Source organism: Bufo gargarizans, chromosome 3 (assembly GCF_014858855.1).
Source record: "Bufo gargarizans isolate SCDJY-AF-19 chromosome 3, ASM1485885v1, whole genome shotgun sequence".
NCBI classification, from domain to species: Eukaryota; Metazoa; Chordata; class Amphibia; order Anura; family Bufonidae; genus Bufo; species Bufo gargarizans.
This window is the reverse complement of record NC_058082.1, coordinates 235,073,800-235,087,942: the sequence shown is the minus strand read 5'-3', so window position 1 is coordinate 235,087,942 and position 14,143 is coordinate 235,073,800. Positions and strand designations below refer to the sequence as shown.

Genomic DNA, 14,143 nt, shown 5'->3' with positions numbered 1-14,143 from the left:
TCTTTTTAACCAGGAAATGGAATGAATTATTTAGCATAGCCGCATCCATCAATGAATGTGTTCCTGCCATTACAGATGAAAGCATGTTCCAAACGTTCACATCTCTGTTAGTAAAATCATTACCAACCATCTTATCTTCAGCAGCCGAAGTTTCAGCCCTTACAAACACGGTCTCCAAGTGTAAGGAACACTAAAAGGATCAAAAGGTCCCTACAGATCTGACCAGTTCTCCATGGCCACATGTTGGTCATCGTGACACAGAACCTCTGCAGCAAAGATGCAATAGATACCTTGTCATGGACTATGAATTGGTATACATGAACTCCAATAACGGGTCTACAGAAGCCATTATTTATATTGCTTGTAATGTGGAGAGTGTGTCACGGGGAGAACATTTTGGAAATACATCAATATGGCCCAAGCTTTGGTTTACATGGTTTCATAGGACCACATTTGTTAACACAGTAGATAAATAATGTCATTATGAACTCACCTCGTCTTTGTCTGCATCTTCATCCACTTCGTACACATGGACTGGAAGCTTTTCAGGCTTGGTCCCTTTGCTATAAAAAGGAAGAAGAAAGCTTTATACTGTACATAAGGTAAAACACGGGGGTCATTTACTTTGACTGACTGCACAGCGGACCACAGACCCACTGAAGTTCGCAAAAAAAAAAAAAGTGGATGTCACACGGACAGCATCCGGATTTTGGGGATCAGTGATTTGCAGACTGGGAAACCGATACGGTGATGTGCATGAGGCCTAAGAGTTGATCTTTTGTTAGTGGAGTGCGCATGAGCAACAATGGATAAAACAGTTAAGTACCATTTCTGAGAACATAAACACCCCCCCCCCCCAACTTAAAATTGCTAAATCACTATAATGACTGTTACTAGCTCACATACTACCCCCAGTTTCCTACCAAGTCTCTTATGATTACTGTTTAAGGATAGAATACAGGTAATCACCATCATCAAAAACAATTCCTGGAAACTGGAAGTGCTTCCGGGCAGATTCAAAACACTGAATTCTTGCCTTCTGGGCAACACCAATTCTTAAATCACTGCATTACCATACACAAGCATTATTTTGCAATAAGATTTATGAAAATCCCATTTTCCAACCCTTCCACTCTTTTACTGTGCATCTATTCTTCTGTCTCCATGTTGTGCTGTTCTTCCATTAGAATGAATGAAACGTCAGTAGTCTGAAATAAAGGTCCATCTGGTTGTTACTAGTTGGGGTTGTGTCCCTGCACAGTCCGACACTATCCAATCAGTGTTGTCAGGGGCACAACCCCAACTGGTAAAACCTTTACTTTATTGCAGACTGCTGGCAAATCATTCATAAACCTTCTAGTAGGAATAACAGAGGAATGGCACAACACATAGTTAGTATTGCATGGGGAACTAAAACAGACATGTCGAGAGAGTAGAGTTCCTCTTTAAGGCTGGGGCTACATGTTGATCTCACACACACCTCTTTGTAGTACTACACCTATTGAAGTCAATGCTGTGCACCGCTGGATTTTACAATTTGAGGGTCACGGTAACTTATGGGTTGTGCCGAGACACCATTTACTTCAATGGAGGCAGGGCTACACAGTGATCGGTAATCGCACAACAAGATCCGGTGTAGGCCCAGCCATACTCTTCTCATTCTTTTGCATGAAGAATGGAATTATCTGCTGAAACAGACATTAGGAGAGGTTACAGGTCCTATTTAATCTCTTCCCAACATGTGCCGTATAGGTGTAGCGCATGTCAGATCTTTAAAGATATTGCTTTACAAAGCAGACACCCGGAGATCATGTTAGTAATTGGCGAGAACGCCAAACACAGACATTTACACCCTCAAATGCCATGGTCAATTGTGAACAAACATCTCCTCTGCTCTGAGAGCTCTGATGCTAGGGAGGCTTGTTCCCATCGCGACCTGCTATTGGCTAACTAACCGCCCCCTCCGGATGTTTTGATCCGCACAACGGGCAGATGCCGCAGCAGCCGTGTGGGCATCAAGAGCGACGAGGGTGCCAGGGCAAGTATAACATGCATGAGGTGCCCGGGCATTTTGGGGGGCACTATAGGAGTGTGATAGCCCCTTTAATACTTCTGTACTATGGCAGAGGAAAACTGCAACTGATGGCTGGATATATGTGAAGCCATTTGCTTACCAACTGGTCACGCTTACGTTCATCAGAACCCTGCTCTTTAGGAGGGGTAGATATGGTTCACATTATAGAAACCATGCCTTCCTTCTAAGCTCGTGGCTATTTACAGGCATGATCATTACCTGACATGATCAGACTCCTTTCTCAACCATATTAAGGCTACTTTCACACTAGCGTTCGGGGCTCCGCTTGTGAGTTCCGTTTGAAGGCTCTCACAAGCGGCCCTGAACGCATCCGTCCTGCCCTCATGCATTCTGAGTGGATGCGGATCCGCTCAGAATGCATCAGTCTGGCACCGTTTGTCCTCCGCTCTGCTCAGCAGGCAGACACCCGAATGCTGCTTGCAGCGTTCGGGTGTCCGCCTGGCCGTGCGGAGGCAAACGGATCCGTCCAGACTTACAATGTAAGTCAATGGGGACGAATCCGTTTGAAGTTGACACAATATGGCTCAATTTTAGTCTGGACGGATCCATCTGAGCAACTTACACACTTACTTTTAAACTATAATGCAGACGGATCCGTTCTGAACGGATCCCATCGTCTGCATTATAGGAGCGGATCTGTCTGTGCAGACACCAGATGGATCCGCTCTGAACGCAAGTGTGAAAGTAGCCTTACCCTCACCAGCCGACATTTTAAAATCTGACTACTCTCCCTGCAAAAACAATCAAAGTATTTCCAGCTCCAGATCTCTAAATGGGGGGAAAAAAACATGAAGAAAGGCAGCCACTTAACAATGTGACTGACGTGTGACTATTTGTCACTCCAAAGTTGTAGGTGTTTGAAAAGCTGCATGAGATGTAACACATTCAGCTTGAAAATCTCAGCAAGAACAAGTCTAAATTTATCACCAGCTACTGTAGAAAATCTGCAGCAAAACCTGATTTCATTAACCATTATGGCTACAAAGCAATCATTTGAAGGCCAGAATGGGATTAAAGCCCAGAGCCATCTCTGGAGAAGTGGGGCCATTTCCTAGAGGACTGGCATTGATTAGCCTTTAACTGCCTGCTCCTTGCACTGATTCGCAAGACAGCTTCCATACCAAAGATCCATTCATTTAATTTGGATACAGCGCCTCCTAGTAGATTCCAGTAATAATATATTCCATACTCTGAACCCTTGCCTGAACAGAAAAATAGACTGGTGACAGAGGAGATATGTTAGTGATACACCCAACATGAACTCGTTAACTCACTGATTAATTATATTCATACAGACAAGAAAATTCTCAAAAATCCATGACAAAAAGAGCAAGAGTAAAAATCATCAAATATACTTCAAAATGGAAAACATTCTGAAAATTCTCACCGACTGCATAATGTCCACGTCTTAAAGGACATCTGTCAGCAGATTTGTACCCGACGCCGGCTGACCTGGTACATGTGCACTTGGCAGCGGTAGGCATTGTGTTGGTCCCATGGTTATAGGTGTCTGCATTGCTGACAAAAATGAAGTTTTTATACATGCAAATGAGCCTCTAGGAGCAACGGGGGCGTTGTCATTACACCTAGAGGCTCTGCTGAGTCCTCTGCACTTTGATTGACAGGGCCAGGCAGAGAAAATGTGATCACGCCTGGCCTGTCAATCAAAGTGCAGAGGGCGCAGCAGTTGCAGAGAGAGCAGAGCCTCTAGGTGTAATGACAACGCCCCCTTTGCTCCTAGAGGCTCATTTGCATGTAGTAACACATCAGTTTTCTCAGTGGTAAGGGCACATATGAACATGGGACCAACACAGATGCCTTCAGCTGCCAAGCGGACATGTAACCGGTCAGCCAGCGTCATAGGTACAAATCTGCTGACAGATACCCTTTAAAGAGGTTTTCTCATTAAAAAATAATGCATGACAAATGCATGACCATTGGGCATTCCTCACTGATTACTAGTATGGGGGTGTCTCATGGTTTATCAGTATATGTAAAGACCTGCCTGGTAGCTATGCAGACCACAATGCAAAATCTGAAACGGCACCTTTGAACTTGAACATGAGATATATATATATATATATGCGATAACGAGTGTTTGCTGGTCATCGGTGTATTGACTGAGATGTAGTCATGACCAAGACTACAATATGCAGAATCTCTTATTTTCTTTAGTTTTTCTGGTTTCTGGGCACTCACTCAGAGCGCTATTACTTGGTGTATGCGATCACTTTTCACTCGGAAGCCAGTACTAATGGAACAGTGGATACAGCTCTGAATATACCCCAAGTGCACACACGTGTGTATATTATACACACACAATAGTAGTCTGAGAGCAGTACACATGAATACATCCAGTACAAAACGCTTGCACAGCAGGTTCCAACCTCCCTCTGCCGCGCCCTAATAGAGGACGATATCCTGGATGTGATTCATAAGCAATTTGTTACATCTGACCGCAGGGAAAAATGTGCTAATTTATTGCTAGGAATTAAAGTAACATGTCAGGATGGAAAAAGATGATCCGGGGGATTCAGGAGCTGTCAGCTGATAAGCACTTACCTTGGAAGCTGTCGGAAATCTCCCGAGTACTCTTCATATTTGTATGTGACAACGTGCCAATCCGAGTTGTACGTTTTGATGCACTAATGGGAAACAAAAAAGTTCTCTTTATCGACGGTACACGTGTGCTTTTGGGTTCAGATATCAACCATTTTTAAAAATGACAGGTTTGGCTTCTCTAACCCCCGGCAATCAGCTGTTATCACCAGAGAAAGTCACATCTGCAGGTAAGGGCTCATGCACGCGACTGTTGGGTGTTTAGTGGTTTGCAAATTTAGAACCCCCAAAACATGGATACTGGCTGTGTGAACAGGCCTATCCTTGTCCGTAATGCGGACAATAATAGGACAAGTTCAATTTTTTTTGCAAACCAGCCACCCGGACACGGAATGCACACGGAGTCATTTCCGCAAAAAAAACTGAACGGACGCATCTGTGTGCATAGCATTACAGGCTGGCCGACCACATAATGCAAGGACAGGCCTGGATTGCCAGAACGGGGGCTGCTCTTACAGAGTCGCCTCTATTCTGGCTCTTAAATGGGGTTGTCAAGTGGGAAACTGCCCTATATGATGTCCATATGCCCACAAACAAAATATAGACTGGGGTTGTCCCGATAGAACCATTTAGTAGTGCTTATAGCGAATCATTCACACTTGCGCATTCAGGATCCATGATGACCTGAGTCCATGTAATTCCATGGAGTTCATCACACATTGCTAAACAGCCTGCTTGGAGCATGCTCAGTGTGATTGAAGAGATGAGAATTTGGCTCCATAATACGGATTCTTATTTGTATATGCAATATGGAAAAAATACTGATCAAAAAGCCCTAAAGAATGGGAGCAGGGAAGCAGTAACATCTCCGTCCAATACACAATGCATGAAGCTGTGCAGTTACTCCAGAACAGATGACTGGCGGGGGGCAGGGTGGTGGTCTCCTTCAATCAAATATTGATGACCTAACCTGAGTAGAGGCCATCAAAATAAAAAGCACAAAACACCCCCACGATATAGATACAGCACCGATAATACTAACAGGCATCTTCAATACTTAGGTCCTTATTTCACTGAGGCCTAAAGCCTTATGCACATGACCGTGTCTGTATCTCAGTGTGCGAACCACGAATCTGAAAAATACGGATTTCTCTCCGCATTTTTCTCACTCTCATCGACCGATATGACTATTCTCATCCACTGTGTGGACCAGAATAGGATATGTTCAATAATTTGAGGAACGGCCACACGGATTCATAAAAAATACAGATGTGTGCATGGCCCCACAGAGATGAATGGGTCAGTGTGCTATCTGCCAAAAAATGTGTGATCGCAAGTATGGTCGTGTCCATGAGGCCTAAATGTGAGCACATATATGGACAACAGAATTCAAGGTTTTAACAAACACAATAGTAATTCCAATCATGGGCTAATATTACATTTTATTTGTTTTTTTTACACTTTTTTTTTGCAAAACTCTCAAAACTTAAAAATAAGTTGCAAAATATCCACTGCGTCCACTTGTCCTGATCATCCCACTAGATCTTCTAATTCGACAAAGACGTATCATTCAAATGGCTTCACGTTTACCAGAAAAATAACAGTGCTATAAACACTGCATCCTATGCGGGGCAAGGTCCACTACTTAGCTTCCCAGTCAATCTCACTCAGAGCTTACTGGATTACAAGCAGTCACAGAACGCCTAGAAGAGGACATGTTCTGAAAATACAACCACGCTATGGCGGTCATGAAGCTTGGCATAGGAATGGGGGGCAAGGTGCAGTCTTACTATATTCATCATGTGTCAAAACAGGAGTGGCGCCATTCTACGAGAGTCCTCATATAAGAAAACAGGATTTAGAGCCCTGCCCTTATAAACATGGAGTGAAATAATAAACTATAAACCGTGTCCAGGAGAAAACTGAGGCAATATACCAAGACCAAGTTTATTTGTATAACGCAAGACAAGGGCGGCCTCCACAGACAAAGTATGTGCCATTAGGGGGAAAGGGTTGTTACAAGACCAGCTTACCTCAGTGACAAACAGACTCTGAGCCTCCTTCTCTGCATTGTCAGGAACGGTGGAACATATATATCGACCCTGTCTCCTTAAGGTGGCAATCTAGGATGGAGAGACGAAAGTTACCCTTCCAGAAAGTGTAGAAAGTGTTACAGAACAAAGAGACAGTTTTCCTCTTGGAAGGCAATTGTGAGTACAGTACTAGCTTTCACTATAATAATGTGTATATAGAGGTTCTCTAGTGTGATGGTAGGTTATCAGTATCTGACCTCTGTTGATCAGCTGTTTGAGAAGGCAGTAGCGCAGCAGCCTTCTCTCAGCTTACCAAGTACAGCAGCTGTGCTTGGGATCGCAGCTCATTTATTTCTGAGGGGCCAAGCTGTGCCTAGGCCACCTGACCGATGAACGTGTCGTCACTCGGCCTAGGGAAAGCTGTGAGAAGGCCGCAGAGATACTGCAAACACCATTGCCACCTCAAACAGCTGATTGGTGGGCGTTCTGGGAGTCGGACCCCCAACGATCAGATACTGATAACCTATCCAGAGGAAAGGTTATCAGTAAAAAAAACAAAACTCAGAAAACACCTTTAAAGGGCATCTGTCAGCAGATTTGTACCTGCTGACAGATGCCCTTTAAATAGTTTTTTTCAATAATCTAAAGTCCAACTACTGGGGGTCCGACTCCAGGACTAGTGTTGAGCGGAGCGAGCTTTGGATCCTAGATCCAAAATCGCTTCGGTCAAAACTTCGTTTAAATACTGTATGGAGATTAATCTCTCGCTCCGGCGAGTTGAAGTGAGTTAAGGCCCCTTACACAAGGGCAAGTATTCCGCCCGGGTGTAATGCTCGAGTTGAACGCACTGAATCCTGACCCATTCATTTCTATGGGGCTGTGCACACGAGTGGTGATTTTCACTCATCACTTGTGCGTTGCGTGAAAATCGCAGCATGCTCCTCTTTGTGCGTTTTTCACATAACGCAGGTCCCATAGAAATAAATGGGGTTGCGTGAAAATCACAAGCAAGTGCGGATGCGGTGCGATTTTCACGCACGGTTGCTAGGTGACGATTGGGATGGGGACCCGATCATTATTATTTTCCCTTATAACATGGTTATAAGGGAAAATAATTGCATTCTGAATACAGAATGCTTAGTATAATAGAGCTAGAGGGGTTAAAAAATAAAATAAAAAAATAATTTAACTCACCTTAATCCACTTGTTCGCGCAGCTGGCATCTCTTCTGTCTTCTTTTGTAAAGAATAGGACCATTGATGACGTCACTACATTCATCACATGGTCCGTCACACATGATCCATCACCATAGTGATGGATCACGTGACGGACCATGTGATGAGCGTAGTGACGTCATCAAACGTCCTTTCCTCACAGAACAAGACAGAAGAGATGCCGGCTGCGCGAACAAGTGGATTAAGGGGAGTTAAATTATTTTCAATTTTTTTTTTAACCCCTCCAGCCCTGATGTACTATGCATTCTGTATTCAGAATGCTATTATTTTCCCTTATAACCATGTTATAAGGGGAAATAATACAATCTACACTGCAACTAACCCAAACCTGAACTTCTGTGAAGAAGTTCAGGTCTGGGTACCACAGTCAGTTTTTTATCACGCGCGTTCAAAACTCATTGCACCCATGAAATAAAAACTGAACATCGGAACGCAATCGCAGTCAAAACTGCGGGTTTGCCGTAATGCACCAGGACGCATCCGGACCTAATCTGGACATGCTCGTCTGCAAGGGGCCTTAAAGGCAACCTGTCACATGGATTTTGAGTATAGAGTTGAGGACATGAGCTGCTAGATGGCCGCTAGCACATCCGCAATATCCAGTCCCCATAGCTCTGTGTGCTTTTATTGTGTAAAAAAAACTATTTTATATATATGTAAATAAACCTTAGATGAGTCCTGTCTCCTCCATGCTTCAGAGAGGAGTCCAGCGTTCTCTGACTCTGAGCCCAGCCACGCCCACTGTGAAGGAGCCCAGCACCGCCCCGCATGCTCCGAATCTCCTCCTTGCTCCCAGACATCACAAAGCTGAAGCGCCATAATCTCGCAATGCGCGAGGCTGATGCCAGTACAGGGAAGGAACACTATGCCGACACTGCGCATGCACATCGCATGGCGAGATTACATATATATAAAATCGTTTTTTTGACACAATAAAAAGCACACAGAGCTATGGGGACTGGGTATTGCGGATGTGCTAGCGGCGATCTAGCAGCCCATGTCCTCGGCTTTATACACAAAATCCAGGTGACAGGTTCCCTTTAACAAAGTCCCATGAGACTTCAGTGAATAACTTAAGCATTCAATTTTTAAATTAAAAACCATTTTAAAACAGGAATCCGAAAGTGTTTGGAACAAAGTTTTAAAATGGTTTTCAAGTTGAAAAATCAAATCCTGAAGTTATTCATTGAAGTCTCTCGGGGATTTCACCTCATCAGAGCCCATACATTTTAATGCTGTGCAGATCTCCATACAGCATTAAAATGAAGTTTTGAGCGAATCCACTTCAGATCTTGTATTCGAAGCTCGATTCGATCCTCCCTATCCAGGACCTTCCAAGACAGTCTTTACTTACTTGCCTGCAGCAATGATGACCTGTCCATCTACATGACTGCTGCAGCCAGTCACTAACCTTAGTGGTCTTGTGTCATACAGCATCCCCGCTGATATGTATGGCATGTCATAACTCCAGCGAAACAGAGACCAGCAGATGCCACCAAAGCTGGTGCGAGCCCTCTGATTAAACTGGTACATATTTTAGCAGTCCGTGCATCAATAAATCAAATATATGCCAGTTTCTGGCATACATGATAGTAAATTTGTCAGACGGATAGTGGCAGCACCCCTTTTTCCACTAAGCCTAGGTCACTTTTCAAAAAACAGACAGAGGTGGAAAATTGCGTACATCCGCAAATATGGTTTGTGCAAAAACTGAGATTTTTTTTTCTCTTGTGCATTTTCTTAATCAAGAAAAAATAATATACAAACAATTCCTTAATTAATATATATACCCTTCACAAGGGAAACATTTTCCTCGGGAATGACATCCCCCACCCCTTTTGCTGGAATGCACTTCCGCTTTAAATGGAAAAAGATGGACTTGAGGTTGGACATCCTAAAGGCATTGTGAACCGCCGGCTAGAAATATATGTGTGTAGTCATAGGTGGATTTAGTGTGAATTCCAATAAAACCCCAGATGACTCATTAGATTTAGGATACACAGGGATGTTTTATGCATCAAACACGCAGCATAGCACAAGTATGTCTTTTGTGCTTCTTTACATGCACTTTATTATTATTATTTTTTTTTTACAAGAGGGCGGATGCAGGGACTTCCAGTACCTTTGTACTCAGGAGGGCCTGGCTTCCTGTTTCTAGGGCCACCATATTTTTTAGATTGTTATCGCTATGTTAACAAATAGCTGGGGTAAAAATAATCAGCAGGAAGCTTTCACCGAGGAAATGGATTGAACAGATTTTCAGAAGACAAAAGAAACGATACTTGCATACTGCAACTATTTGTTGTGCTCCAACATTTTGTACATAAATGTAGAATGTGCCATTTCATATTTATGTTATACAGATAGCGGTTTATGTGTAGACATAGATAGAACATCTCTGTCCGCATTTGTCAGGTAGGGTTAAGAACATGACCAATACAAGGGGATTGTCCAGCAGTCAGTAAAATGTAGGGCTGCAGCTATCGATTATTTTAGTAATCAAGTATTCTATTGATTAATCGAGCACTCTAATAAGAAAAAACATTTAAAGAACGTTTTTCTTTATAAAAACTCATCAGACCACCTGTGCCATTATCAGACCCCATGCCATCAGCTCGCCCCAGTGCCATCAGCTCCCCCCAGTGCCATCTGTCCTCTGCTCAATCAGTCCCCCAGCCCCATCAGCTCCCCGCAGTGCCAACAGTCCTCTGTGCAATCAGCCCCCCCCCCCCATGCCATCAGCTGACCCTAGTGCTATCAGTCTTCGGTGCAATCAGCTCCCCCCGTGCCATCAGTCTTCTGCCCCTCAGCTTCTCCCAATGCCATCAGTTCCCCTCAGCGCCATCAGCTCCCCCCAGTGCCACTATCTCCGCTCCTAGCCATCAGTCCCCAGCACCGGTTTTTTACTATCCTCTCTTGTAGGGGTGCCACGGATACGTCACAGCTCGTCCATCCTCTTCTTTGCTGCACTGTTGTCCTCACGTCACACAGCGTCAGGTCACAATGCATGCTTACTTGCACTACATCCTTCTGATGTGTCAGGATTCAAGTGTAGCGCGGTGAGGGCCGGTGGGTGACCACAGAGTGTGAGAAATAGCAAACGTTTCACTCACGCTCTGTGGTCACATGACACAAACGAATCCTTGATGCAAAAAATTACTTGATTTATTCAAGTAATGGTTGCAGCCTTAGTAAAATGCACAGAGTATTTTAAAGGAAAAAATTATACTTGTCCTCACCTCACCTCAGAACTGCCTGCTCCTGGTGATCGCATGTGTTTCAGAGCGGCTCGCGGCACAGGCACAGGTAATGACTTACCTCTGCATCGCCGGACTTGGAAATAAAGATGGCAGATCGCATGTGTTCGTCGGCAAACACTGCGAACTGGCCATCACTGCTCACCAGGTCTGCCGCTTACTGGGTACCCGCTGGTCTCTCTATGCAGGAAATGCCAAGAAAGGTACACTCAGATAAAGTCACCTCTCATCGGTCATCTCTTGCCATTTCCTGTGTGTTGAGTCTGGATCAGGAAGCAGAGACCACTGGGACCCGGTAAAGCAACAAAACAGGAGAAGCAGGGGATTGGTGAAGCCGAATATCGGATCTTTTACTTTACTAACAATCTGGTCCACTGGACAACCCCTTTACTGGACAACAAACACAGTTGGAATCATATTTTGGAATCCCAATAGTCACTGTAATAAGTTGAAACGGACTAAACTAATAATAAATAAAAATAAGCCAATAAAAATCAGACATTGCTTTAGAATTGTGGTTCAACAGAATAATTTATAAAACAAACTAATAAAAACTGGCCCAGGCAAAAATCATGGTACCCTTAACTTAATATTTTGTTGCCCAACCTTTTGAGGCAATCACTGCAATCATGTGATTTCTGTAACTCTCAATGAGACCTGTCTACAGGTATTTTGGCACACCCCTCATGAGAAAACTGCTCCGTCTCAGGTTTGAAAGGTGCTTTCTCTAGACTGCATGTTTCAGCTCCTTCCACAGATGTTCAATAGAATATGGACCAGGACTCATAGAAGGAGACTTCAGAATAGTCCACCGCTTTGCTCTTAGCCATTCTTGAATGTTTTTAGTTGTGTGTTTTGGATCATTATCCTGTTGGAAAACCTATAAACTGTCATTGAGAAAGTTTTCAGACACTGGGCAACACATTTTTCTCCAGAATGCCTTGATAGCTTTAAGATTTCGTTGTATCCTACACAGATTCAAGACCCTGTGCCAAACGCACCAAAGCAGCCCCAAAACATAACCAAGCTTCCTCCATGTTTCACAATAGGTACAATGTTATTTTCTTTGTATGCTTCATTTTTGCATCTGTGAACATAGAGCTGATGTGACAGTCTTGCTTTTTTAGGATTTGCTTTTAACAGTGGTTTCCTCCTCGATTGTCTTCAATTAAGTCCACTTTGGCTAAGAAAGAGACGGATGGTGAAATCTGACACTGAAGTACCTTGACCTTTCAGTTCACCTTTAATCTCTTTAGTCATTCTGGGCACTTTGGTTACCATTCATATTATCAGTATCTTCAATTTGTCATCAATTTTCCTCTTGCGGTCAATGTCCAGGGAGGTTGGCTACAGTCCGGTAGACTTTAAACTTCTGATTAATATGTGTAACAGGAAAATTAAGCTGTTTGGAGATGGTCTTATAGCCTTTACCTTTAACCTGTTTGTCTTTCTAATTTCCTGAGACGACTCTCTCATTAACTTTTCTGGGCCCATGTTCAGTGTGGTACCCTTCATGATACCAAACAGCACAGTGACTACTTTTTACCCTTTAAATAGGCAGACTGATTACAGGTATGAAGAAACCTGCGATGCTACTTACAGGACACATTTTATGGTCAAATTATTTTCAATCTTTTCTATGGGTACCATCATTTTTGTATAGACCAATTTCATTAGTTTTTTTTTTATTATTCAGCTGAGCCACAATTCAAATGAATTTTCATTAGCTAATTTTAAGTACATTTTTATTTATTATTACCTTTGTCAGGTGCAAATTATTTCAATGACCATTTGAGGTTTTTCTTTCTTTAACAGAAGGATATGAACAATTTTGTCCACGTGCATCTCACCTCCCCAACAATACCTGGGGGTGCTGCTTGCCCTCTCAGTCCTTTTGAAGATGATGTGTGGCAGTACCTTAGGAAAAGAAACCCCTCAGTCTGCAGCTCTCCTCCACGCAAGCAAATCATATCCATAGCCCTTCTCTCTCTACTACCCATTTAGCCACCGCACTATCCAGCTGGAATTAAACACAGAAAACAGTACTTACTATACTTATCCGTTTTAAATACCCAATTTACCTGGAAATCATCAAAAGGGAAAAGGAGCATCTCCCGAAGGGCATCATTCAGGATTTGTGTCTTCTTTTGCACAATGACATTCTCATAGTCAATGGGTTCAATAAGCTTTGGCTTTGCCTGTAAAAGAAAACAACATCCCTTAGGATAATGCTAATAACAAGAACAGTATTATCAATGGCAGGGGCTGAAAGGTTAGGTGCCAGCAGCAGTTCATTGGGATTTTTCCAGTCCTAAAATACAGTAATTTGTCATATTATATTTTGTGGGGTTACTCCAACGTTACCCCTGACAACAGCACAAAGATCGTACAGAAAATTCCTTTATAAAGAAGCTTAAAGGGAACCTGTCCCTGGGATTTTGGGTATAGAGCTGAGGACATGGGTTGCTAGATGGCCGCTAGCACATCCGCAATACCCAGTCCCCATAGCTCTGTTTGCTTTTATTGTGTAAAAAAAAATAATAAAAAATACTGATTTGATACATATGCAAATTAACCTGAGATGAGTCCTGTACGTGAGATGAGCCAGGGACAGGACTCATCTCAGGTTAATTTGCATATGTATCAAATGTTTTTTTTACACAATAAAAGCACACAGAGCTATGGGGACTGGGTATTGCGGATGTCCTAGCGGCCATCTAGCAACCCATGTCCTCAGCTCTATACCCAAAATCCAGATGACAGGTTCCCTTTAAACAGGACTTTTCACCAGAGTATAGGTTATCAATACCTACAGGCTGGAATGCCCCGTTATCAGACACAGATATTATCCATGGTGGAAATTCCACTGGGAAAAATTCACCCCATGTACCCATAGGGCTTGCAGTGATTAGTAGAAACTGCAACCTTATTTGTCATGGTTCACAAAAGTCTCCCTCATTCAAC

At 43.2% G+C, this 14,143-nt stretch overlaps 1 protein-coding gene across 5 annotated transcripts in view; it reads right to left on the bottom strand.

The window, feature by feature from the left end:
• Window positions 1-14,143, bottom strand: part of DOCK9 (dedicator of cytokinesis 9) — a 236,034-nt gene that overhangs the window by 118,052 nt on the left and 103,839 nt on the right. For all 5 annotated transcript variants that reach the window (XM_044284631.1, XM_044284628.1, XM_044284630.1 and 2 more), the window contains exons 2-5: window positions 13,261-13,377; window positions 6,688-6,777; window positions 4,658-4,740; window positions 494-563 (exon numbers count right to left, since the gene is read on the bottom strand). In XM_044284631.1, the coding sequence (XP_044140566.1) occupies window positions 494-563; window positions 4,658-4,740; window positions 6,688-6,777; window positions 13,261-13,377 (360 nt within the window). The remainder of the gene's footprint in view (window positions 1-493; window positions 564-4,657; window positions 4,741-6,687; window positions 6,778-13,260; window positions 13,378-14,143) is intronic.